This window comes from Bos taurus, chromosome 22, assembly GCF_002263795.3.
Source record: "Bos taurus isolate L1 Dominette 01449 registration number 42190680 breed Hereford chromosome 22, ARS-UCD2.0, whole genome shotgun sequence".
Classification (NCBI taxonomy): Eukaryota; Metazoa; Chordata; class Mammalia; order Artiodactyla; family Bovidae; genus Bos; species Bos taurus.
In genome coordinates, this window is record NC_037349.1 from 48,124,632 (window position 1) to 48,152,609 (window position 27,978).

General features: G+C 38.9%; 1 protein-coding gene and 1 non-coding gene across 8 annotated transcripts; one reads left to right on the forward strand and one right to left on the reverse strand.

Moving 5' to 3' along the window:
* Positions 1-27,885, forward strand: NEK4 (NIMA related kinase 4). Of its 7 annotated transcripts, none has more exons than XM_024982583.2 (15): positions 1-271; positions 5,022-5,288; positions 6,224-6,421; positions 6,610-6,717; positions 9,218-9,372; positions 10,822-10,963; positions 13,142-13,546; positions 15,617-15,766; positions 16,303-16,452; positions 17,412-17,478; positions 18,198-18,304; positions 19,734-19,822; positions 22,365-22,573; positions 23,007-23,140; positions 26,905-27,885. In XM_024982583.2, exons 1-15 carry the CDS (start codon positions 179-181, stop codon positions 26,995-26,997), a joined length of 2,367 nt encoding a protein of 788 aa, XP_024838351.1. In that variant the 5' UTR covers positions 1-178; the 3' UTR covers positions 26,998-27,885. The 7 variants fall into 7 exon arrangements, with proteins under 7 accessions (XP_024838351.1, XP_005222831.1, XP_024838353.1 ...); XM_005222774.5 differs by having other exon boundaries at positions 22,365-22,570; XM_024982585.2 differs by having other exon boundaries at positions 26,099-27,042.
* LOC112443566 (U6atac minor spliceosomal RNA) lies at positions 8,517-8,642 on the reverse strand. Its single transcript, XR_003031977.1, has one exon. It is a non-coding gene; the product is annotated as a U6atac minor spliceosomal RNA (small nuclear RNA).
* Positions 27,886-27,978: the final 93 nt, after the last annotated feature.

The window sequence follows — 27,978 nt, forward strand, 5'->3', positions numbered from 1 at the left end:
GGGATCGCTATGGCAGCGGCGTCGCGGTGGGTCGGGCCTCCGCTCTGGCGCCCCGGCAAGGGCGCCTCAGCGGCCGCGGGTACCACATCCTCTCGGGCATGAGCGGAGTCTCCCGCTGCCGCTCGCCGCCCCGCCCACCTCTGCCGCCGCATCCCGACTGTGGGTCCGCGCCAGGATCATGCCCCTGACCGCCTACTGCTACCTGCGTGTCGTGGGCAAAGGCAGCTACGGGGAGGTGACGCTTGTGAGGCACCGGCGGGACGGCAGGCAGGTCGGCGGAGTTGGGGCCCGGCAAGGGAAGGGGGCAGGCAGGGATTCTCCGAAGGCGCCGTCCGAGGGCTGAGCCCCGCTTGTGTGAAGGGGACGCACCTCGCACCTCGGATGGTACTTCCTCAGGAAAATCGTCCCAGACCATCAAGACTAGGACAGCCCTTCCTGTCATATGCGCCCCGAACTCCCTGGCATTCTCTTTGTAGTCGTAGTTGGCTTTCTTAATCTGCACACTTTTCCCCAGCTATCCTTAGTTCCGTGAGAGCATCCATTCCCAGGACCTAAAGGCAAGTATTCCTGGCAAGTATTCCTCTTTCTTCTTTTCTCAGCTATTTGTAAGGCCTCTTCAGACAGCCATTTTGCCTTTTTGCATTTCTGTTTCTTGGGGATGGTCTTGATCCCTGCCTCCTGTACAGTGTCACAAACCTCTATCCATAGTTCTTCAGGCACTCTTGTCTATCAGATCTAATACCTTGAATCTATTTGTGACTTCCACTGTATAATTGTAGGGGATTTGATTTAGGTCATACCTGAATGATCTAGTGGTTTTCCCTATTTCTTCAATTTAAGTCTGAATTTGGCAATAAGGAGTTCATGAACTGAGCCACAATCAGCTCCCAGTCTTGTTTTTGCTGACTGTATAGAGCTTCTCCATCTTTGGCTGCAAAAACTATAATCAATTTGATTTCTGTGTTGACCATTTGGTGATGTCCATGTGTAGCATCTTCTCTTTTGTTGTTAGAAGAGGGTGTTTGCTGTGACCAGTGCGTTTTCTTGGCCAAACTGTGTTAGCCTTTGATTGGCTTTGTTTTGTACTCCAAGGCCAAATTTGCCTGTTACTCCAGATATTTCTTGACTTCCTACTTTTGCATTCCAGTCCCCTATAATGAAAAGGACATGTTTTTGGGGTGTTCTAGAAGATGTTGTAGGTCTTCATAGATCCAGTCAGCTTCAGCTTCTTCAGCATTACTGGTCAGGGCATAGACTTGGATTACCCTGATATTGAATGATTTGCCTTGGAAACGAACAGAGATCATTCTGTCATTTTTGAGATTGCACCCAAGTACTGCATTTCAGACTCTTTTGTTGACTATGAGGGCTACTCCATTTCTCCTAAGGGATTCTTGCCCACAGTAGTAGGTATAATGGCCATCTGAGTTAAATTCACCCATTCCAGTCCATTTTAGTTCACTGATTCCTAAAATGTCGATGTTCACTCTTGCCATCACCTGATGCAAAAAGTCAAAATGGTTGTCTGAGGAGGCCTTACAAATAGCTGTGGAAAGAAGAGAAGTGAAAGCCAAAGGAGAAAAGGAAAGCTATACTCATTTGAACACAGAGTTCCAAAGAATATCAAGGAGAGATAAAGCCTTCCTCAGTGATCAGTGCAAAGAAACAGAGGAAAACAATAGAATGAGAAAGACTAGAGATTTCTTCAAGAAAATTATAGATACCAAGGGAATATTTCATGCAAAGATGGGCACAATAAAGGACAGAAATGGTATGGACCTAACAGAAACAGAAGATATTAAGGGGTGGCAAGAATACACAGAGGGATACAAAAAGATCTTAATGACCCAGATAACCAAGATGGTGTGATCACTCACCTAGAGCCAGACATCCTGGAATGCGAAGTCAAGTGGGCCTTAGGAAGCATCACTTTGAGCAAAGCTAGTGGAGGTGATGGAATTCCAGTTGAGCTATTTCACATCCTAAAAGATGATACTGTGAAAGTCCTGCACTCAATATGCCAGCAAATTTGGATAACTCAGCAATGGCCACAGGACTGGAAAAGTTCAGTTTTCATTCCAGTCCCAAAGAAAGGCAATGACAAAGAATGCTCAAACTACTGCACAATTGCACTCATCTCACATGCTAGCTGAGTAATGCTTGAAATTTCTCCAAGCCAGGCTTCAACAATATGTGAACTGTGAACTTCCAGATGTTCGAGCTAGATTTAGAAAAGGCAGAGGAACCAGAGATCAAATTGCCAACATATGTTGGATCATCAAAAAAGCAAGAGAGTTCCAGAAAAACATCTATTTCTGCTTTATTGACTAGGCCAAAGCCTTTGACTTGTGGATCACAACAAATTGTGGAAAATTCTGAAAGACATGGGACTGCCAGACCACCTTACCTGCCTCCTGAGTAATCTGTATGCGGGTCAAGAAGCAACAGTTAGAACTGGACATGGAACAACAGACTGGTTCCAAATTGGGAAAGGAGTACTTCAAGGCTGTATATTGTCATCCTGCTTGTTTAACTTACATGCAGAGTACATCATGAGAAATGCCAGGCTTGATGAAGCACAGGCTGAAATCAAGATTGCCGAGAGAAATATCAATAACCTCAGATATGCAAATGACACTACCCTTAATGGCAGAAAGCAAAGAACTAAAAAGCCACTTGCTGCAAGTGAAAGAGGAGAGTGAAAAAGTTGGCTCAAAACTCAACATTCAGAAAACTAAGATCATGTCATCTGGTCCCCTCACTTCATGGCAAATAGATGGGGAAACAGTGGAAACAGTGACAGACTTTATTTTTGGGGTCCCAGAATCACAGCAGATGATGATTGCAGTCATGAAATTAAAAGACGTTTACTCCTTGGAAGAAAAGTTATGACCAACCTAGACAGCATGTTTAAAAGCAAAGACATTACTTTGCCAACAAAGGACAGTCTAGTCAAGGCTATGGTTTTTCCAGTAGTCACGTATGGATGTGCAGTTGCTGCTGCTAAGTTGCTTCAGTCGTGTCCGACTCTGTGTGACCCCATAGATGGCAGCCCACCAGGCTCCCCCGTCCCTGGAATTCTCCAGGCAAGAACACTGGAGTGGGTTGACTTCCTTCTCCAGTACATGACGGTGAAAAGTTAAAGTGAAGTCGCTCAGTTGTGTCTGACTCTTCAGGACCCCATGGACTGCAGCCTACTAGGCTCCTCCATCCATGGGATTTTCCAGGCAAGAATACTGGAGTGGGGTACCATTGCTTTCTCTGGTATGGATGTGAGAGTTGGACTATAAAGAAAGCTAAGCACTGAATAATTGATGCTTTTGAACTGTGGTATTGGAGAAGACTCTTGAGAGTCCCTTAGACTGCTCAGAGATCCAACCAGTCCATCCTAAAGGAAATCCTGAATATTCATTGGAAAGACTGATGCTAAAGCTGAAACTCCAATATTTTGGCCACCTGATGCAAAGAACTGACTCATTTGAAAATACCCTGATGCTGGGAAAGATTGAAGGCAGGAGGAGGGGACGACAGAGGATTCGGTGGTTGGGTCGCATCACCAACTTGATGGACGTGAGTTTGAGTAAACCCCGGGAGTTGGTGATGGACCGGGAAGCCTAGCATGCTGCAGTCCCTGGGGTCACAAAGAGTTGGACACGACTGAGTGACTGAACTGAAATGATTTCTCTTTCAGTGAAGGGCCCCATACTCCATCGGACCTGGAGACCACTGAACTCTTAAAACTCAGCTTCTTACCTTTCCTCCAAACCTGCTCTCCCGGTCCCCATTTCAGGGAGTAGCACCACCAACCATCCCATTGCCCAAGCTGGATACCTGGGAGTCATTCTGGGATCCCCCTTTCCCTTCCCTCATTCCCACCACCTTATTTGTCTGTCCACTAAGCCAGCTGGCCTCTTTTCATCTCCACGGGTACCTTTCCCATCCAGGACATCATTATCTCTAGTTAAGCTGTGGCCATAGCCTCCGGCTTGTCCTCCCTGTCATTATACTTGCCCTTCTCCAATTCATCATTTTCATTATAGTCTCAATGATCATTCTGAAACATGCCTCTAATGTTGCACTTTATCCCAGTACCCTCAGGATCATGAACCAGTTCTTTAATGTGGTTTATAAAAAAGATGAGCATGTAATGTATTGGGACAAACTGGGACAATTTGAAAACTGAAAGGAGGCACTATTAATAATTACACCAGGACGATGTGACTGCCCCAGACAAACTGGGAGGAGATGTCCCCATAAGTATAAGGTCGTCTTGCCTGTTTTGCCTTGTTTCAGGTGCTGGTCACTCTGCCTGGAACACCAGTGCAGGCAGAAGAGATTTATTCATTGGGCAGTGAGGAGTGGGGACTTTTTGAGCTGAGGATGCAATACTGGCAGTAATAATAGCGCGTCATGGTTGAGCAGTAGTTTACATTTTGCAAAACACATTTATGGTGTTTGTTGAATAATGAATTGTTTGGTATATCAGTTGATCAAGGGCAATGTATTAGGTGCTGAAGGACATTGACTTTTTTATTTTTAAGTAAGAATGGTTTTGGACATTGAGGATAAGTGATTTTTGCCTTATTTGACCATGGATCCCTTTGAGAATCTAATGTGATCCATGAACCCATTCTGTCTGCAGATGTATATTCAAGTCATATTCTATGCACCTTTGTAGGAGGAACTAAGAGGTTAAAGAATCTCTTCTACAGATTTTATGATTGATTCAGTGGTATATTAATGTGGACTCATTTTTAACCACTAATGAAATTGTAAAATGCAGATGGAAAGTGTAAATTTTTTTGTGACCCCATACCCTGCTCTAAGTCTAACCTGTAAAAAGTATCGTTAATGATAACAAATGTTTTCCCCAATTTAGTGCTTTGTGAATAATAAATAGGTTATGTAGCAGTCTCCACAAGGTTGTTTTTGAGGACACTTAGGAGACACCTTAAATATGTTTGAATCTATAATACTGTATGTTTGTTTCCATATTGTAAAAACATGTGTTTTCTTTGCAGTATGTCATCAAAAAGCTGAACCTCCGAAATGCCTCCAGCCGAGAGCGGCGAGCTGCTGAACAGGAAGCTCAGCTCTTGTCTCAGCTGAAGCATCCCAACATTGTCACCTACAAGGAGTCGTGGGAGGGTGGGGACGGTTTGCTGTACATCGTCATGGGCTTCTGTGAAGGAGGTGATCTGTACCGAAAGCTCAAAGAGCAGAAAGGGAGGCTTCTGCCTGAGAGTCAGGTGGTGGAGTGGTTTGTTCAGATCGCCATGGCTCTGCAGGTACTGTCGGGACTCAGAGCATTTCACTTGCTCCAAGGTGACAGAAGGATGGCTGGGGGGATTTTAGGGAAATGATTCCCCAGATTTATTCATGAAAAAAAAAGAAAAAACGTTTAAAAACTCCAATTATGATGACCTAGTCCCTCTTGCTTTAGCATTGGAATATTTCTGAATAAGCAAATACTATATTGAAGCAGACATGGATTTTATCTGATGGCTGGGGAAGATAGTTCTTTATTCATTTAAATATTATAGCAAAATCCATTTTAAGGGCACTTAATTGAGAAAAACCAAAGAATGACCGTATTTGTTATCTGTTGGTCAGCTGCATCGTACTGAATGGTGGTTAAGCTAATTAATGTGCCTAAACTCTGGGGCTTTGGGCTTTACCTCTGCTGTGGCAGAGTTAGCATAAATGTGAAATATGTTTGTGTTTTAATATACATATTTTCAAAAGTGAGACTGTTCATGAAATGTCACTCTGGGACTAGTCTGACTTGTCCAGAGTTTACTGTGTTTAAATATAAGTTTTTTCACTCTAAATAAAAGTGATGTTATTATAGGTGAAAACATTATTAACCTGAAGATTTCATGAGCCTGAGAGGAATGTTCATCTAACTTTGTCTAAGTTGTCTACCTTCAATGGCAGTTTGAAAGCATGCTTTTTAACTGGGTCTGTATAATGCTAGGTGGTATGACTGTCAAGGCACCAGGGAACAATTGTGAAGGAAGTTGGGCAAATTAATGCATAGAACTTAATTTCTTACTTTGGAAAGTTGTGAATTAGACCTTTTGTTTACAGACTATATAGCAATAATGTTTTGATGTATAGGTAACTAAGGCTCTTTAACTTACACAGTTGTTGATGGTATATAAGAAGTCAAAAATAAGTTGACAAGTGTATTTATATTGAATACAATGTTCTTTTTCTTCAGTATTTACATGAAAAACACATCCTCCACCGAGATCTAAAAACCCAAAATGTCTTCCTGACAAGAACAAATATCATCAAAGTGGGTGACCTTGGAATTGCCCGCGTGCTTGAGAACCACTGTGACATGGCTAGCACCCTCATTGGCACACCGTACTATATGAGCCCTGAACTGTTTTCGAACAAACCCTACAACTACAAGGTAGGATTGGGCTGTTTCTGCCAGCTCACCTTGTCTCTAGGGCAGTAGTCATAATTTTAGAATCCATCAGAATATTAAGTCAGAAGAATTCTCTGTGAATCAATTTAAGGAAAATGTCTTTTTTTTTCAAGAGGAAAATGTAAATAAGGCATTCTGATATTTCACCATTTACTAATTTTTTTTTCTAGTCTGATGTTTGGGCTCTGGGATGCTGTGTTTATGAAATGGCCACCCTGAAGCATGCTTTCAATGCAAAAGACATGAATTCTTTAGTTTATCGGATTATTGAAGGAAAGGTAAAGAATATTTTGGAACTAATTGTTTTTAATATACGGAGCAAGGTTAATTTAATCTAACTTTGAAAGTAGCTACTGGTAAAAGGGATAGTTGGGTGGATAGTTAAGAATGGTGGGTCCCATGTGTGGGGAAGGTTGAACTATAGGAGAAGGAACTGATCTTTCCTTGATATTAATTTAAGGTGGCTGAGTGGGTCTGAAGAATTGGCTTCTTGAAAACCGCAACCTTAGAGCCTCAGGATGTGCACATGCCCTGAGCCTATTGGTAGTGTCTCCTAAGTACCTTATGGTTAAATGAACCCCATTTACAATGAGTCTGCTCTGTCTGAACTTGTTGTTCCTTTGATAATCATAATCACTAGATAGATGCTAGAGTGACAAATTTTATATATGAATTTCATGAGACTTGTTGCTGTCTGCAGTATCAGGCATCCACACACCTTTAAGTTTTGAGGCTATGAATCACTTACTGATTTTAATATTACACCAAGACATATTTAATGTTTTAATTTGAAAAAAAAATTAAAAAACACATCAAAAGTAAAATTTGCTTTTTACATCCACTACTTAATAATTCCACTAAAGAACCAAAAAGGAAAGGGGTGAAATTTCTCTCCGTTGTCATCCATTTCCATTCTTTGGAGATAACCATTGGTGACCATTTGTTGCATAGCCTTCCTGGCTTTCCCTGTCTTTATGCAGACTTTGCTCTGGGTGTGTATGTTTAAAAAAGTAACTGAAGTGAAGTCAGGCTACACACACTGTTGTACACAACCCGCTTTTCTGACTTAGCATATGAGGGACATCTTTCCAGGTTGGTATCTGTAAGGCTTTTATTTTTTTAAAGGCTACCTGGTATTTTATTAGGAGGGTATGGGACTTCCCAGGTGGCACTAGTGGTAAAGAATCCACCTGCCAATGCAGGAGATGCAAGAGACGCAGGTTTATTTATTTATTTTTTTAATATAAATTTATTTATTTTAATTGGAGGCTAATTACTTTACAATATTTTATTGGTTTTGCCATACATCAATATGAATCCGCCACGGGTGTACACGTGTTCCCCATCCTGAACCCCCCTCCCACCTCCCTCCCCGTACCATCCCTCTGGGTTATCCAAGTGCACCAGCCCCGAGCACCCTGTCTCATGCATCGAACCTGGACTGGTGATTCATTTCACATATGGTATTGTACATGTTTCAATTCCATTCTCCCAAATCATCCCACCCTCGCCCTCTCCCACAGAGTCAAAAAGACTGTTCTATACATCTGTGTCTCTTTTGCTGTCTCGCATACAGGATTATCGTTACCATCTTTCTAAATTCCATATATATGCATTAGTATACTGTATTGGTGTTTTTCTTTATGGCTTACTTCACTCTGTATAATAGGCTCCAGTTTCATTCACCTCATTAGAACTGATTCAAATGTATTCTTTTTAATGGCTGAGTACTCCATTGTGTATATGTACCACAGCTTTCTTATCCATTCATCTGCTGATGGACATCTAGGTTGCTTCCATCCCCTGCCTATTATAAACAGTGCTGCGATGAACATTGGGGTACACGTGTCTCTTTGAATTCTGGTTTCCTTGGTGGTATGCCCAGCAGTGGGATTGCTGGGTCATATGGCAGTTCTATTTCCAGTTTTTTAAGGAATCTCCACACTGTTCTCCATAGTGGCTGTACTAGTTTGCATTCCCACCAACAGTGTAAGAGGATTCCCTTTTCTCCACACCCTCTCCAGCATTGATTGGTTGTAGACTTTTGGATAGCAGCCATTCTGACTGGCATGAAATGGAAAAACAGTGGTTAGATGCCAGGAAGTAGGTGGCAATGCCTTAACCGTATGCATGTTGTCAGGCCCGAGAGCCTCTTCCATCCTTGTCAAGGGGAGCGCTAACCCTATCTCCTTTTATACAACACGAGACACAGGTTTAATCTCTGGATCCGGAAGATTCCCTGGAGTAGGAAATGGCAACTCACTGCAGTATTCTTGCCTGGGAAGTCCCATGGACAGAGGAGCCTGGTGGGCTACAGTCTGTGGGGTCGCAAAGAGTTGGATATGGCTGAATGCACGTGCATGCACACACACACACACACACACACACACACACACACACACACACACACACACACACACACCATACTGTATTCCCCAGGTACCCTGTGGATGGCCATTTACGTTGTTTCCAGTCATTCACTACTACAAGAACAACACTGAAGTGGACATCCTGGCATCTAAATCTTTAGGAACTCATGCTCTTGTTTATAAAGGAGACAGTCCTCAAATGGAATTGGTGGTTTGAAAGATAAATGTTATAATCGTACAACTTGCTGTTATAACCAAGATGCCAGGTCAGCTTTCTGTAAACTAAGATGCTGGCTATTTTTTGCTCCTGTGGATAATGATTTTTAAAAATGTACATTGGGAAATCTCTACTGTCTTTTACTTTTCTTAAGACTGTTAGTCATCCCTGTGGTTTGATTTCTCTTTGTAGCTGCCACCAATGCCAAAAGATTACAGCCCAGAGCTGGCAGAACTGATAAGAACTATGCTGAGCAAGAGACCTGAAGAAAGACCTTCTGTGAGGAGCATCTTGAGGCAGCCTTACATAAAGCGCCAAATATCCTTGTTTTTGGAGGCCACGAAGGCGTAAGCTATTTCCCTTGCAAATAGCTGGGCTAAATAGATGGAATAAAAGAGGGTGGTTTTTATAATTTTCATGTGTGATAATTTATGATGAGTTTTTTAAAAACATGAAGTAGAATTGCATGATTAGAACAAGTGTTGAGATTTGCTTAATTGGTAAACTCAGAAATCTGGAAAACCATTGGAGGAATCACTTTCACATTCCTCTGAGAGTTCCAAAGCATGTTGAGTATGAGTCCTTTAAAAGGATTATGTTTCACAAATCATATTAAAATGACAGATCATCTAAGAAGCCTATTACATTATGTGCTGTGTAAGATAATAGTTGCATTTAAAAAATAGTACTCAAATTTCATAGGGCTTTTATAAGGTTCCTTCTTCACTCATATAGAATTCTTTGACTTGCAGGTCCTACCTTCACTGAATAGGTGTTCCAGGATCTAAGACTTAGAGCTGGACAAGACCTTCACAGTCTCTGCCTTTTGACTTGTTAATTCGGAGGCAATGTTAGAAAGGCCCCAGGGAATAAAGGAGGATCATATTTTTGTTTACATTGCCTATAATTTACCACCAGCAGACCTTTGGCCTTCTGTACCTTTGGTCTTCATGCTCTCCTTGAATTCTCCAAAGGTTTAGCTCCATTGTAAAACAGTTGGGGATATTATTCCTGTAAACATTTATTCTGCAAGTCAAGGCTGAGTATACTAATCATTTTACTTTTAAACTTGGCAGAGCAGTTGTGTGTTATTACAAACGTGAAACTTGAAAATAATCCTGGTATTTCTAACTGTGAGGCAATTTTTCATAGACGTAAAATTTTAGGACAATGTTATATTTACAGAAAAGTTGCAGAAATAAAGCAGAGAGCTTCTATATAACCCTCACTCAGTTCCCCTTGTCAACATCTTATATGACCATGGTACATTTGTCAGAACTAAGAAAGCATCAGTATCTGATGTTGACTAAACTACAGACTTTATTTGGCTTTCACCAGTTTTTCTACTAATGTCCTTCTTTTTGCTTTAGGATCCAGTCCAGCATACCATTTTACTCCTCATTTCTCTTTAGTCAACTTGGATCTCTGACAGTTTCTTAGTTTCTTTGTTTTTCATGACCATCATTGTTTTTGAAGATTACTGGTCAAGTGTTTTGTTGAATGCTCCCTGGTTTTTAGAAGACTTTTCTCCATAAAAGGAGCAGTTATATGGGAATTCCCTGGGAGTCCAGTGGTTAGGATTCCAGACATCCACTGCAGGAGGGCCAGGTTCTATCTCTTGTCAGGGAACTAAGATCTTGCAAGCTGTGTGGTGTGGCCAAAAAATAAAAGAAGGAAAAAAAAAGGAGAAGTTCTACAAAGGAGTTGTAACATGTATGCACATTTCCTCACATATATAGAAACCTTTAAACTTCATTGTATTAATAATAACTTTTCCCTCTTTCTTCCTCATAAAGAAAAACCTCCAAAAATAATGTTAAAAATGGTGACTCTAAATCCAAGCCTGTGGCTGCAGTGGTTCCTGGAAAGGCTGAATTAAGTCATGAAGTAGTTCCCCTTCAATCACACTCTTCTGAGAGCTCCAAGACATATGTAATGGTATGTCTCTTTTTAAAGGATATGTGTTCTAGAAATTATTAAAATGATAGGTTACCTAAGCTAGTTATTCTATGTGAAATGATTAAGTTTCATTAGATTTCTGTTAATTTTATAGTATAAAGAAGGAATACTGGGGAAGTTAATCAAATGCCTATTATTAATAAAATGTTGGTGAAGTCAGTGCTGTAATAACTTCAAGAAGGTTTTTGTAATTGAGGTGAAATTTATATAAAATAAAATTAACCATTTTACAGTGAACAGTTAATCGCATTCATTATATTCACAGTACTGTGTAGCCATCGCCTCTGTCACATCGTTCCAAATCAGTTTCTCCACCCAGAAGGAAACCCCATACTCATTAAGTTGTCACTGCTCATTCCCTCCTCCGTCCAGTCCCTATAAAACACCTGTGTGTTTTCTGTTTGTACGGGTTTGCCTGTTCTGAATATTTGCTATAAATGGAATCATACAATATGTAAACTTTTGTGTCTGACTTCTTTCACTTAACATGTTTTTGAGGTTAATCCAGGTAGTATGTATCAGTACTTCATTTATTTTTATGTCTGAGTAATACTCCATTGTATTTGTATACCATAATTTGTTTATCCATTCATTCACTGGTAGATATTGGGTTGTTTTCATCTTTTGGCTATTGCTGCGAACACTTGTGTACAATATTTGTTTGAGTATCTGTTTTTAATTCTTTTGGGTGTAATATCTAGGAAGGGAATTGCTGGGTCATGTGGTAATTGATGTTTAACTTTTTGAGCAGTGACCATACTGTTTTTCATTAGTGTTTCATTTCACATTTTTACCAGAAATTCCTGAGAAATCCAATTTCTCTTCAACTTCACCAACTCTTGTTATTTTCTATTTTTCCAATTCTAGCCATCCTAGTGGATGTGAAGTGGTATGTTATTGTAATTTTGATTTGCCCTTGACTAATGATATAGAACTTTTTGGCTATTTGAAAGCCTTCTTTGGAGAAATATCTATTAAGTCCTTTGCCCATTTTTAATTGGATTTTTTTTTTATGGTTGAGTCCTAAGAGTTCTTTGTATAGTATGGATACTAGACCCTCAGTAGATACATGATTTAGAAATATCTCCTTCTGTTCTGTAGGTTGTCCTTTCAATATCTTGATAGATAATATTCTCTTATGCACAATTTTCAGTTTTGATGAAGTCTAATATATAGTTTTTTCTTTTGTTGCCCATACTCATATCTAAGAATCCCTTGCCAAATCCAAGGTCATGAAGATATATGCCTGTGTTTTCTTACAGGATTTTTATAGTTTTAGCTCATATATTTACATATTGATCCATTCACAATTTTGTATTATCATAAAATATTTGTTGTTTAGTTGCTAAGTTGTGTCCAACTCTTTGTGACCCCATGGACTGTAGCCCACCAGGCCTCTCTGTCCATGGGATTTCCCGGGCAAGAATACTCAAGTGGGTTGCTATTTCCTTCTCCAGGGGATTTTCCTAACCCAGAGATCGAACCCACGTCTCCTGCATATGCAATGTAAAATTTGGCATTTATACCATTTTTAACCAATTAATTTCATTTTGTACCATTTTAAAGCATACAATTCAGTAGTCTTAATTACATTCACAATGTTGTGCTGCCGTTCACCATATCTTCCAAAACCTTTCATCATTCCGAACAGAAATGTTGCTCCCTGTTGCTCCTACTCCCAAACTCCGGTAACCCTGGCAGACAAACTTACTTTCTGTCTCTGAATTTGCCTATTTTAGGTGCCTCATATAAATGTAATCATACACATTTTTTCCTCTATGTCTAGCTCCTAGTTTATTCCACTTAGCAAGTTTTCAAAGGTTATTCATATTGTAGCATGTTATCAGAACTTCATTCCTTTCTATGGCTTTATAATATTCCGTTATATGTATACACCATATTTATTTAATCATTCGCCTGCTAATGGCCATTTGGATTGTTTCATCTTTTGCCATTGTGAATACTGCTGCTATAAACATTGGTGTAGAAATACCTGTTTGAGTCTGTACTTTTAGTTCTTGGGGCATATACCTTGGAGTGGGATTGTTGGGCCTTATGATTATTCCATGTTTAACTTCCTGAGGAACTTGCAGCACCATTTTGAGTTAAATTTTTTATATGGTGTATATAATAACTTGGAAGCGTGTTTTCACTCAGGGTGAAGACAAATGTTTGTTCCAGGAGAAACCTGTAGTCATTGGCCCCTTGAAGATACCCACAAGTCTGAAAGACCACATCTACAAACCAGACATAAGCAATACTGTGGACTCACTAGCCACAATCAGTAGGGTGAATATTGACATCTTACCTACAGAGAGGAGGAACTCAATGAATGACGGCTTAGTTCAAGAGAACCCACCAGGGCACCTAGATGCCTCTAATGAACTGGAAGGTAAATGTAATGTTTCTCAAGTGACGGAGATGTTGCAGAACAGTAAATCCAGTGCTCTACCTGGAAACCGAATTCCCACATTGTCCTCTCACTGTGTCACTGGAGAAAGGAATGACCCAATGAAGCCTCTGCAGCCCCTAAACAAAGACCAAAATTTACCAAAAGACCAGGTGAGTGACATGCACAAGGTGTTGGTTTCAGAGAGAGGATTGAACAGTGCAGTTACAAAGATGTGGGTTGTGTTCTTGTGCTTTTAGGAAAATCTGTTATTTCCATGTAAGAGTTTAAATGTAACAGAACCAAAGGATAGGACCTGAGGAATTCTTAGATCCCTTCTTTGCCCTCTTATAGGGTACTTGCAATTCTCCATTAGTGTGTTTTGTTCCTGTTTCTGCATCATTCGTCTTTAGTCTTCCAAATGAATGGGTAACTGGGTAGAAAGAAAGCCAGAATGTGGGATCTTAGTTTCCCGATTAGCAATTGCACTTGTGTGCCCTGAACTGGAAGGCAGGCTCTCAACCGTTGGGCCACCAGGAAAGTCCCAGTCTTGTACATTTTTTGTTAAATTCTGATTCTATTGTAAATGGAATTGTTTTCATAATTTCATTTTCATAGTGTATATTGCTTGGTATAGAAATATTATTAATTTTTATATATTAAATTTTTATCCTATAGCCTTGCTTAACTCATTTATTGGTTTAATAACCTTTTAATAATGTATTTCTTAGAATTCTCTGAATATAATATCACATCGTCTACAAATTGAGATCCTTTTTTCTTTTTAATCTGTATTTCTTACTTTGTTTTTTCTTGTCTAATTGCCCTGGCTAGAACCTCTAGTACATTGTTGAATAGAAGTGATAAGAATTTATATTCTTGTTTTGTTCCTGATAAATGTGTTTCTTACATCAGGCTTTAGAGGGCAAGGTTTTTTGTTTTGTTTGATAGAATTTCATGTCTGGCATTTCTTTTTTGTTGTTGTTGTTATTGTATTGTTGTTGATAACAGTGGGAGACTTTTTTTTTAAGACCAATTGGATTTCATGGAAAAACTCCTTAATTCATTTGAACAGTTACTCTTGTATGTGTAAGCTTTAAATATTCTATACTTAATACCAGCAGAGAAACATTTATTTCACTTTTAAGAATTAAATCACTCATTTTTATTATCTGGGCCCTGTTGGCTCAGACGGTAAAGAATCTGCCTGCAGTGCAGGAGACCGTGATTTGATCTCTAGGTTAGGAAGATCACCTGGAGAAGTGAATGACTACCCATTCTAGTATTCTTGCCTAGAGAATTCCATGGACAGAGGAGCCTGGTGGTCCATAGTCCATAGGGTCACTAAGAGTCAGACCCAACTGAGCGACTAACACGTAACATCCTTGTTTAGCTAGCATGTCACATTTTTCCTTTTTCTTTCTAACATGTACCACATAGTGGGCTTTTTGATAAAAATGTGTTGATTAAATGACATTTGATTACCAGTGTCCATCTTCTTGAAAACTTAGATATTCTGATAGTTAAAAATTAAAAATTAATGTAAGAAGCTATTTTGTTTTAATGTTTGGTTTCTCAAACCAGCTATCCAAATAAAATACCAAGTCCTTGGTGATCTTTATAATTTAAAAGTTAATTTATCTTTACTACTGCTAGAAATTGCTCCTGATTCCTGAGCATCTAATATGTGCTAGATATGGTCTTAAGTATTATCGTGCCCAGTCTTCTCTAATCCTCCATTATTCACATGATCAGTATGAAGCATTGTACCCATTTGTAGATGAGGAAACAAAGGTTGAGGGAGATGTGACTCCATCTAAATCCAAACTCGTGGTGTTTTCTTGGTGTTTACAGAGGACATCCGCAGAACTAATGTTTACATGGGAAGTATGTGTATATTAAAAACATTTGTTAGTTTTCTGAATAGAACACCTATTAAAAGTTATAAAAGATTTTTTATTGAACATCGGAAGTTTCAGGTTATAACAGAGTAACTGAAAAAATTATTTTTATTTGGGAAAAGAGAAGAAAACCCAGAATACATAGATAACTGATGCCAGCATTTTGTCTTTGCCTATCAACACTGAAAATAAGCATTCATTTTGAGAAAGACAGTTCCTGCTTTCATTTTTAATTTTAAAAATAGATATGGAGGGTTCAGTCATTTAGAAGTTCAAAAGACTATTTCACTATTCTACTTTGGTTTTTTGTTTGTTTGTTTATTTCATTTTTCTGTCTTTAAGGATCAAGTTGGTGGTGAATGTGTTACAGGAAAACAGGACAGAATCCACCCAGCTTTACAGCCACACAGCTCTGGGTCTGAACCTTCCCAGTCTCGACAGCGGCGGCAGAAGAAAAGAGAACACGCTGAGCACAGTGGAGAAAAGAGACAGGTCAGCAGAGACCTCATTGGAATAAGTCACTGTGCTGCTGCTTGTGAAACAGATTTTAGGAAGCTCCATTTCTATTTAGAATGATGTGCCAAAAAGGTACATACAAAATCTGAGGAACATACGGAGAAAGGTAGAAAGGCTAAGTATTAATTGTTAAATGTCAGTGAGTTGGAAGCAAAGTAAGAATTGTACCTTCTCCAGCAAGGATGGACCGTTCATTTTGAGAGTTAAAGGAACAGGCCGACAAAGATGAATCTCTGATTCCTCGTATGTCATGTTAATGAATAGTTTCTCCCTCAACTTCTGCATGAGATCGTGTCACCCTCTCATTTCTGGAAGTAACTTTCACAGGTATCCTCTCTGTATGGTTTCTTAAGTGGTCATTCACTTTTGGCTGAGTTTCTTTCCCACCAAAATACAATGTTTTAAAGTTCTGAGGGAATCACTGACAAAGACATAAATGTACCCATGGGCGACCTTTGCAGGTGGATAGTATATGAAATTTATAGTCTCTCCCTCTTTGTTAATTATTTAAGTTCCAAGAGACTCCGCCTTGCCTTTTGCCTTCTCTTCCCACTGTTGGAAAAATGGAATGTACATCAACACAAAAAGATGCTGAAAACCAAAGTAGAGTGGTCACTGGATCTGTGAACAGTTCGAGGGGCAGTGAGATAGCATCATCAAAGGTTTGTGAGAGTATATGTTGGATTTTTTAAAAAAACCTTATTATAAAGCTTTTTGGTAAAATAAATCCTGCTTATATTGTGAGGTTTTATATGAAAACATCTTAGGTCTGCTTTTTGCCAAACACTGGAAAGTGCAAATTTGTGATTCTCAACAGAAGCTTTGATTGAACTGGACAGATTCTATCATTCCAAATCTGGTCATGTCTAGTTAATTAAGGAGACCAAGTGGATTCTGAGTGTAGGAAAGCAGAATTCCCATTTCCCCTTAGACAAATGAGTTTTTCCTAGAAATGAGGGCTCTGATCATCCTAGCAAGTAGTTGTAACCCTGATGTGAACTAGTTTCAAATGGCCACTCCAGACTTCCCTTCACGGAAGTAGTCCAGTGGTTAAGAATTAGCCTGCCAATGTGGGGGACATGGATTCGATCCCTGCTCTGGGAAGATTCCACATGCCCCAGGGCAGCTAAGCCTGTGTGCTGCAACTACTGAAGCCCGTGCGCCTCTGTGCCACAACAGCTGAAGCCTGTGGGCCCTAGAACCTGTGGTCTGCAACAAGAGAAGCCACCACAGTGAGAGGCCCGCGAACACGAGTAGAGAGTAGCCCCTGCTCTCTGCAGCCAGAGAAAAGCCCACACAGCAATGAAGGCCCGTCACAGCCAAAGATACATACATATATGAATGAATTTTTAAAAATGAAAAAAAGGGACACTCCTTAAAGGTTTGTGCTGTGCTCTTTCCTGTAGTGCTGGATGATATGTCATATACTGTAGGTGTTATAAGAAGAGTGAATAGGGAAGACTTCCCAGGTGGTCCAGTGGTTAAGACTAGGTCCAGTGCAGGGCGTACAGGCTTGATTCCTGTTCAGGGAACTTAGATCCTGCATGCTGTGTGGCGTGGCCCCTAAAAAGAAAAAAGAGTCGTGAGTAGGAATGGAAGTAACTCTAACTTTCTTTAAAAGGACCGACCATTATCAGCAAGAGAGAGGAGGCGACTGAAACAGTCACAGGAAGAGATCTTCCCCTCAGGTAACATTATTCTGTTTCCTTCATCTAAAGGAGGCTATTGGTGTTGCTCAATTTCCAGTATCAGTAATCCATTTGGGAAACCAATTCAGAAGAATTTTTGAAATTTCCTAGTCAAGCCTTTTAAAAAATGAGCATAGTGTTGGATCTGGAACTTGTGTTATTAAAAGGAAGAAGGATACTAAAAAGAGAGCAAGAGAGCTTTGAATGGCAGTAACGCCTGGGAAATTTCAAACAGGAAAGCAATCAAGTGAGAGTTTAATTTGTTTCCATGTTTAGAGTCTGTTGGTCAAGGAAGTGCTCTCTTCTCAGGAACAGAGAGAGGAAGCCAGGAGAATGGTGCTGCCCTGGGCTGAGGGCTGCGATCATTCCTATTGCTGTTATCTAAAGACAACATATTCTAGCAGTTTCCATTTATTGAATGCTGACAGTGGCTCAAACATTATGGTAAGCATTTTGAGGGCATTATCTCATTTCATATTTTTCAGCTGAGGAGACTGAGGGTCAGAGGGGTTAAGTAACTTGTCCAAGGTCACGACACTTACAGACCTGGAGCTGAGATTTGAGCTGAGGTGTCCCCAGCACCAGAATGATGATGAATATGCTGTCTGAGTTCCTTTAGGCTGGCCCTTGCTGGGGTATCTTCTGTACCCCAGTACAAAGCACTCTTCTGTTGAGGCCAGTCCACCACAAAGAACTGCTGGGGGTGGTCACTTTTTCAGGCCCTGCAGTGAGGAGAGCTTCTCTGGGTCCAGCGGGACCAGCGAAACCACAGAAAGACCACCTCAGCCCTGCTCGAAGGTCATCTTCCGACTGCAGTGTTGCTCAGGTACATTACGTAGTCCCAAGGGAAAAGGTGGACATGGCCACATCTGGCAAGCCTAATGTGGTAAACCTCATATGTGCCAGCTCTGCTTCTGGAACAGTGCTACTTAAGTTACATCTTTCACACTTTCTCTAATAAGGAAAAGAACCCATCAATAATAATTAAAATAATTTTGTTTCATTAAGGGTTTGAATTTTTCAGGCACTCTTGTAAACACCTGGCAGCCTAGTTAATATCTTTCTTAGGTAGTCTAATACTTCCAAATGGCTTCCACTCGGCAACACTTTGCTTATACTGCTCTGTTAATATACCAAACGACATGGCCAGGTTTTAGTCTCGCAAGCTGCTTCTTCCTTTGTTTCCCGTTTGTGTTGAAGTACCTTAGTTTTTGGCCCAGGGATGATGTAGGAGCACCATCTGGTGGCAGAATGTGTATTTGCAAGGTGTTCAACCCAGATTCACTTTTCTGTGTAATAATTCATACCTTGAGAATAATTATTCAATTTTCTGTATTCCAGTTTTTGACATTATTTCTAGGAGCATATAATTATTTTTTTTAAAAAGGAAACTTCCGGAGGAGCCAGGTTTCAAACACAGGCAACAAGGTCTTAAAATCCATTCATTAGGTCACTATGTTACAATGCCTCTCCATTCCATGAGATGAAAACATCTCTTAAAAAAAAAAAAAAGGAAACTTCCTGTCCTTTAATGATTTTTTTCCCTTTAACGATAGTCTATGATTTAGTTGTTTCATTAATTAAGATAGTCCTCTCTATTTTCCAAAGTTGTAAACATTTGTGTATAATTATATCTGGTAGGCTGCAGTCCATGGGGTCGCTAAGAGTCGGACATGACTGAGCGACTTCACTTTCACTTTTCACTTTCATGCATTGGAGAAGGAAATGGCAACCCACTCCAGTGCTCTTGCCTGGAGAATCCCAGGGACGGGGAGCCTGGTGGGCTGCTGTCTCTGGGGTCACACAGAGTCGGACACGACTGAAGTGACTTACCATAGCATATCTGGTAATCCTTTTAAGCATTTAACAAAGAGTCTCATATGTGAGCAAACTGAGGTTACTTTTAATTTAAGTGGCATTCTGTCTTGTTTAGATTACTAACGTTCTTTATGGTACCAGCCCTCTGCTTAGAAGTTGAAACACCAGAATTGTTTGTCCCCTCTCGTCTTCATAGCTGAGAGTTTCCAGGAACTTACAAAACTTCACCTTGGTGTTCTTTAGGGCTCGCTTACGAGCGTCATGGGTGAACTAGGACATGATTTGGTGAAGTCACTTCAAGTTTTCCGTCCAGTAGTTCTACTGTCATTGAACCTAGGTGCGCTTTGTGGCTAGACGTTGCGTCTAAGACTGTTTCGTGTATTACATTCTGGTTGTGTTGTCATGTGAAATTTTGTTTTTCCAAACAAAATTAATAGGAAAGGAAGCTCACCCATTGTCTCTCAGAGGATGAGTTAAGTTCCTCTACCAGTTCAACTGATAAATCAGATGGGGATTCCAGGGAAGGGTAAGTTCTTATCTGTTTATCTCCCTTCATAAATTGGTTCTATTTGAATTCATTTTATTTTTAACTTAAACATTTTTTTATTGATGTATAGTTAATTTACAATATTGTGTTAATTTCTGATGTACAGCAAAGTCACTCAGTACATATGTATATTCTTGTTCACGTTCTTTTCCACTGTGGTTCACCACAGGAATAGACTATAGTTCCCTGTGCTAGACAGTAGTAATCCATCCTGTATGTCCATGCTTGTTTATCCATCCTATATGTAATAGTTTACATCTGCTAAGCTCAAATTCCTAGTCCTTCCCTCCCACATCCCTGCCCCTGTGGCAACCACAGGTCTGTTCTGTCTTGGAGTCTGTTTCCGTTTCACAGGTATGTTCATTTGTGTCACATTTTAGGTTTCACAAGTAAGTGATGTCATATGGTTCTTGTCTTTCTCTTTTGACTTACTTCACTTAGTATGATAAGCCATTTATATTGCTTCAGATGGCATTATTTCATTCTTTTTAATGGCTCAGTAACTATCTCGCATCTTCTTTGTCTGTTCATCTCTCATTGGACATCTAGATTGTCTCCATGCATTGGCTATTGTAAACAGTGCTGCTTTGAACATAAGGGTACATGTATCTTTTTGAATTATAGTTTTCTCTAGGTATATGCCTAGGAATAGGATTGTTGGATCATATGGCAACTCTATTTTTAATTTTTTGAGGAACCTCCATACTGTTTTCCACAGTGGCTGCACCAGTTTACCTTCCTACCAACAGTGTAAGAGAGTTCCCTTTTCTCTACACCCTCTCCAACATTTATTATATGTAGACTTTTTAATGATGGCCATTCTGACTGGTGTTAGGTAGTATCATAGTTTTGTTTTCATTTCTGTAATAATTAGCGATGATGAACATCTTTTCATATGCCTGTTGATCATCTGTATCCCATCTTTAAAGAAATGTCTGTTTCGGTTTTCTACCCATTTTTATATTGGTTTTTTTTTGTTGTTGTTGTTGTTATTTAATTGTATGAGCCGTTTATGTATTTTGGAAATTAATCCCTTGTTGGTCACATTGTTTGTAAATATTCCCCCTAATCTGTAGGTTATCTGTTCTTTTTTTATGGTTTCCTTTGCTGTGCAAAAGCTTATAAGTTTGCTCAAATCCCATTTGTTTGTGAATTCATTTTAAATGTACATTTATAACAGCATTCAGACCTATAGTACTGTCATTAATAACGTTGTAAATGGTTTTGGTATATGCTGGGACTAAAGTTCTCTTTCAGTGAACACATCTGATTTTCATTCAGAATTCTTATGTCTTTTTAGATCTGTGGCTTTAGTTTTTATCAATTTGGCCATTATTTTCATCAGTTTGGCCATTATTTCTTCAAATATTTTTTTGGATCCCCTCTTTCCCTCCTGAGGATCCTACATGTATATTAGAGTTGGCGATGGACTGGGAGGCCTGGCGTGCTGCAGTCCATGGGGTGGCAAAGAGGCAGACACGACTGAGTGACTGAACTGAACTGAATTGAAAGTTATCCCACAGATCACTGATGATGTTCACCTTTTTTTTAGACTTTTTTTTCTCTATCCCCTGCACCCCCCGCCTTTTTTTTTTTTTTTTCCGGTCATGCCGCTTGGCTTGTGGGATCTAAGTTCCCTGACCAGGGATTGAACCTGCACCCTTGGCAGTGAAAGCACAGTGTCCTAACCACCGGACTGCCAGGAATTCCCATCTGTTCCATTTTTTATAGATTCTATTGCTCTCTCTTTAAGTTTACTAATCTTTTCTTCTGCGGTATCTAATTTGTTAATCCCATCCGATGTATTGAACACATTGTACTTATCATTAGTAGTTCAGTTTGGGTCTTATCTTCATTGCCTTTCCTTAACATGCTAATGCTTCCTCTGTGTTGGTCATATGGAATAAATTTTTAATAACCTCTTTAATGTCCTTTGTTTACTAATTGTCACATGTGTCACTTTTGGATCTGTTTCTATTAATTTTGTGCTGTTTTCCTGCTTTGTATATCTGGTATTTTTGACTCGGTTCCAGACATTGTTAATCTTATCCCATTAGGTGCTGATATTTTTATCTTCCTTTAAATATTCTTGAACTTTGTGCTTGTATATAGTTAAATTACTTAGAAATAGTTGGGCAGAATTTATACACAGAAACAGGGGCCTTCTCTTTCTGGCTCTCTCCTTTCCAAGACTCCTTACTTACTTTCTAGGGGCAGTGGTGGTCTTGAACTCTGGTACGTGGTTCTGCAGGTAAGACTGTGGGGTTTTTTTTTGTACTTTAGCTCCCTATGGCCTGTCCTTAGGCTAGAAGTATTAACTCCCCTCCAGAATCTGTTTGTAAATTTTATACATTCTCCATTGCCCTCATAGTTAACTTTTGTATTTTGTCCAGAGTTTATACTTATTTGTGGAGGGGTCTGTCTGTAAGAACTTACTTGTTCATTGGGAAGCCGAACTTCTTAATTTCCAGTGAAAAATTGTCATGAAGCAGTTTTTTTTTTTTTTTCCTTTTCTTCCCAGTAAAGGTCATACAAATGAAATGACTGACTTGGTACAATTGATGACTCAGACTCTGAAGTTGGACTCTAAAGAGAGCTATGAAGATCTCCCAGTACCAGATCCAGTGTCAGAATTTAAACTTCATCGGAAGTATCGGGACACGCTAATACTTCATGGGAAAGTTGCAGAAGAGGCAGAGGAACTCCATTTTAAAGAGCTACCTTCAGGTGGTCAGTTTATTGTTTTACACCAAACTGGAGAACGTATGTTTACTGGAGAAATGTATCAAACTAAGGATCTAATGTTTTCAAATTTGTTTTTTTAATTATTTCCTTTGGATATTTCCATAAAAATATATCTTATTTTATGTAATAGTTGTGTTCCTGAAAAGTTGCATGAAATTTTATTTTTAACAATAAATGTAAATAAATACACATTTGGAATTTTTCATTTTCTTCAAATTAGACAATTGCAGTTTTTAGTTTTAGGAGATGGTAATGAGATATGAAGCTTAAGTTCAGTCATTAAAAATACATGAAGTCATTAAACCAAACTCTTATCAAAGTGAAAAGAATCTTAACATGACAAGATTTTTTAAAAAAATCATTGTGTTCTTGCTGAAGTGGTGAAAGTTCATTTTTCCCTGTTGTTGTTGCTTTTTAGCGATCATGCCAGGTTCTGAAAAAATCAGAAGAATAGTTGAAGTCTTAAGAGCTGATGTAATTCGGGGCCTGGGGATTCAGCTTTTAGAGCAGGTGTATGATATTTTGGAAGAGGAGGATGAATTGGAAAGAGAGGTGAGTATCCAAACTGTAGCTGTGCCAGCTGCTTACGCTATGGGATTTTTCTACTGGCCTTTAGGATTATAATTAACATACCATACATTTTACCCATTTACCACTGCAGTCAATGTTAGAACATTTAATTACTCCCGGAAGAGCCCCTGTACCCACTGGTAGTCGTTCCCCATTGTCCTCTAGGCCCTTCACCTCTAAACAACCATTCATATTTCTCTCTCTGTAGATTTGCCTATTCTGGACATTTCATTTAAGTAGAATTGTAAAAAGCTATGTGGTCTTTTGTGCTTGATTTCTTTCATTTAGCATATGTTTTCAAGATTCACCATGTTATAGCACACGGAAAACTCCTTCTTTTATATGGCCGAACGTGGCTGTGCCACATCACCAGGCGATGGACAGTTAGATTGTTTCCACTTATTGGCTATTGTGAATAATGTTATGAACATTTGTGTACAAGTTTTTGCGTGGACATACGTTTTCATTTTTCTTGGGTATCTCCCTAGGGGTGGAAATTGCTGAATCATATTGCCCTGGCTAGAACCTCCACTACAATGTTGAATAGAAGTGGTGAGAGTAAACATCCTTATCTTGTTTCTGATCTTAGATGCAGCAGTCTTTATTAATTATGATGTTAACTATCAGTTTTTAGATATTCTTTTTCAGGTTGAAGAAGATCCCCCCCCCCCTTTTTTAAGGATTTAATTTTATTTTGTTTTATTCTCTATGGTATTTTATTTTATATTTTTGGGGTGAAGGTCCTGTCTATTTCTGGTTTGCTGAGTGTTTTTATCGTGAAAAGGTGTAAGGTTTGTCAAATGCTTTGTATTTAGGTGATCATGTTTGTGTTTTTTTTTTTTTTTTTATGTGGTGTTACATTAATTTGTTTTTGGATGTTAAACCATCCTTATATTCCTGAGATAAGTCCCACTTGGTCATGGTCTGTACTGCTTCTTAGATGTTGCTAGAGTCATGTTTCTAGTATTTTGTTGAGCGTTTTTTGTGTTGGTGTTCACATGATATTGATCTTCAGTTTTCTTTCCTCGTGATATTTTTTATTGGTTTTGTTATCAGGGCAGTACTCGCCTCAGAATGAGCTGGGGCGTGTTCCCTCATCTTTTGGGGGAAGAATTAGTGAAGAACTGGTGTTAATTCTTTTTGAAATGTTTGCGATAGAATTAATTCACCAATGAAAGTATCTGGGATCTGGGCCTGGGCTTTTCTTATATATATGAATATATATATGGGCTTCCCTGGTGGCTCAGATAGTAAAGAATCTGCCTGCAATGCGGGAAACCTGGGTTTGATCCCTGGGTTGGGAAGATCCCCTGGAGGAGGGCATGGCAACCCACTCTAGTATTCTTGCCTGGAGAATTCCCATGGAGGAGAATTCCGAGAGGAGCCTGGTGGGCTACAATCTATGGGTTTGTAAAGAGTCTGACATAACTGAGTGACTAAACACATACGTGTTTAGTGTTTAGTCACATATGTGTGTGTGTGTGTATGTATACACACACACACACACACACATATACGTATATATATATACACATGTATATATATATATATATCTTTTGGCCATCTTGCATGGCATGTGGGATCTTAGTTCCCCAACCAGGGACTGAACCCTCACACCCTGCATTGGCATTGTGGATGGAGTCTTAACTACTGGACCACCAGGGAAGTCCTTGGGCTTTTCTTTGTGAGTAGTTTTTTGTTAGTGAATTCAGTGCCTTACTATATTCAGATTGTTCTTCTGTTTCTAAAATCTGTGTCTTTCTAGGAATTTGTCCATTTCATCTAAGTTATCCATCAGTTCAGTCGCTCAGTCCTGTCCGACTCTTTGCGACCCCATGAATCGCAGCACACTAGGCATCCCTATCCATCACCAACTCCCGGAGTTCACTCAAACTCATATCCATCAAGTTGGTGATGGCATCCAGCCATCTCATCCTCTGTCTTCCCCTTCTCCTCCTGCCCCCAATTCCTCCCAGCATCAGAGTCTTTTCCAATGACTCAACTCTTTGCATGAAGTGGCCAAAGTATTGGAGTTGCAGCTTTAGCATCAGTCCTTCCAAAGAACACCCAGGACTGATCTCCTTTAGAATGGACTGGTTGGATCTCCTTGCAGTCCAAGGGACTCTCAAGAGTCTTTTCCAACACCACAGTTCAAAAGCAAAGTTATTCATAATTGGCAATTATTAATAGAAATCCTTTTTAATCTTTTTTATTTCTATAAGGTTGGTTGTTTAGGAGTCTGTTGTTTAATTTCCGTAAATATGTTACATTTCTCTATAGGTTTAACAGTGCATTATACACATGCTGGTTTTTTAATCATATGCACGTAACTTCAAATTTATCATTTTAACCATTTTTAAGTATTTGGTTCAATGCTGCAGTCCATGGGGTCACAAAGAGTCACACACGACTGAGGACTGAACTGAACTCAGTGGCCTTAAGTATGTTTTACATAATTGTGCGAACATTACCCATCCATTTCTAGAACTACTTTCATTTTGCAAAACTGAAACTCTGTACGAATTAAGCAAAAACTCCCCATTTTCCCTACCAGCTCCTGGGAGCCACCATTCTTACATCTGTGTCTATGAATTTAACTAAGCCTTGATACAAAGCCTAAACGTAGCATCTAGAAAAAGTAAAACTCGCCTATAAAGAAAACTTCAGGCCCAGATGGCTTTGCTGGTGAATTCTTCCAATCATCTAAGGAAGAAATAACACAAATCCTACACAAATTCTTTAGAAAACAGAAAAAGAAGGGACATTTTCCATTTCTCCAGAAAACCAGAACTGTGATATCAAAACCCAACAAGGACACTAACATGAAACAAACATAAAACCAGTATCTCTCATGAACATCTTAATCATCTAGTATTTTGTTGAAGATTTTTGCATCAATGGTCATAAGGGATATACGTTTATATTTTTCTTTTCCTGTAGTCTCCCTGTCTGGCCCTAGCACCAGGGCAATGCTGGCCTCATGAATGAGCCAGGAAGTGCTCCCTCCTCCTTAACTCTCGGAAGAATTTGAGAAGGACTGAAAACAGTTCCTGGCCACGTTTGGCAGAATTCAGCAGCAAAGTTCCAGCACCTTTCCTTGTTAGCAGATTTAGATTACTAATTCAGTTTCCTTGCTAGTTATGGTATATTCAGATTTTCTATTTCTTAGTACTTCAGTTTCGATAGGTTTTATGTTTCTTGGAATTTGTCCAAGATTATGCAACTTGTTGGTGTTCATGGTATTCCCTTAGAATCCTTTTCATTTTTTTTCATTAGAGTGGTGGTAATGTCCCAAATCCATTTCAGATTTTAGTAATTTGAGTCTTTTTTTTCCTTAGTATAGCTAAAGGTTTGTCAGTTTTGTTCATCTTCTGAGAACCAACTTTTCGTTTCATTGATTTTTCTCTAATTTTCTGTTCTCTGTTATATTCTTCTCAGCTCTAATCTTTATTATTTCCTTCCTTTGGCTACTTTTAGGTTTAATTTGTTCTTTTTCTACTACTTTAGCTTATAAAGTTAGGTCGTTGACATGAAATCTTTTTCTAACATAAGCATTTATAGCTATAAATTATTTCCTCAGCATTGCTTTTGGTGCATCGCATAAGTTTTGGTATTTTCTCATTTTCATTTGTCTCTAAATATCTTAAGTTTTTTTTTGTGATTTTTTCCCCCCTTTGGTGCACTGGAGTATGTTGTTTAATTTCTACTATATACTGATTTTTTTTTTTTTAATGTTTCCCAAATAGGTACATTTGCAGGAGCACATGGGTGAAAAGTATGTGACTTACAGTGTGAAAGCTCGCCAGTTAAAATTTTTTGAAGAAAATGTGAATTTTTGAGAATTTATCTAATATGCTGCCAGAATAAAACTATTTTCAAAGGTTTTTGGCTTAAACAAATACAAACAAACCTATATCAATGATTGGAGGCCATTCACCATCCTTTTATCTTGTTGGCTTTTTAACTAGAAAAAGATTGGACAAAACAGTAATATTGAAGCAAGCTTACAAAAGAAAAAAAAAAAAACCTTGGCTATCTTATTCTCTTTATGAGGGAAAAAAAATCTATTTTAAGACATTTGTTTGATTACTGTTTACTGAGCCTTAAACCAACATACCTAGAACTATTTTTTAAGGTACTTATGAGCTTGAATACTGAGACAAAACATACTGGATTGGAAGTTCTACATTATACGATAGTGATAAAAGCAATAGGGGAAAAAATGACATATCCAGTGATATTACTTTTTACTATTAATAACTAAGTAGCAGTTGATAAATTATTTTTTTATAATTCTGGGAGTACATTTAAAGATATGAAGTTATATATAGTACCTTAGCAATTGAATTTTTTTAGCATGTTAATATAATTTAACATTATATTTCCATTTAATATGGACCTCATTCAAGGTATACAAGAATTGAAAGTAGGAGATATTTTGGGCTTGTAAATCAATATGTTTTTGCAGACTGGGTTTTTTTTTTTTTAAGATTCATTTTTCCATCAGCAGAAACATCTGTTAAACACTTAATACCTTTTCTATTTCAGCGATTTTTAAGTAATAATGTCCAGATCCTTTTAGTTATGTTGGACAGATTTGTCTCCTGAAATTTGTCTTCTTACACATCAAGATATCGATTGTTTTCCCTTATTTGAAATGTATAATTGCATACCACATAATGCCTATCTAGCAAGTAGCTTTTATAAAATAAAAGTTTTGATTAGTATATGCAGAACTCTATACCTTTTTTGAAAATTACACACATACATAAAATAATAAAATGTTCCCTTTCTAGTCCCCTAAAAGACTTTTATTTAGT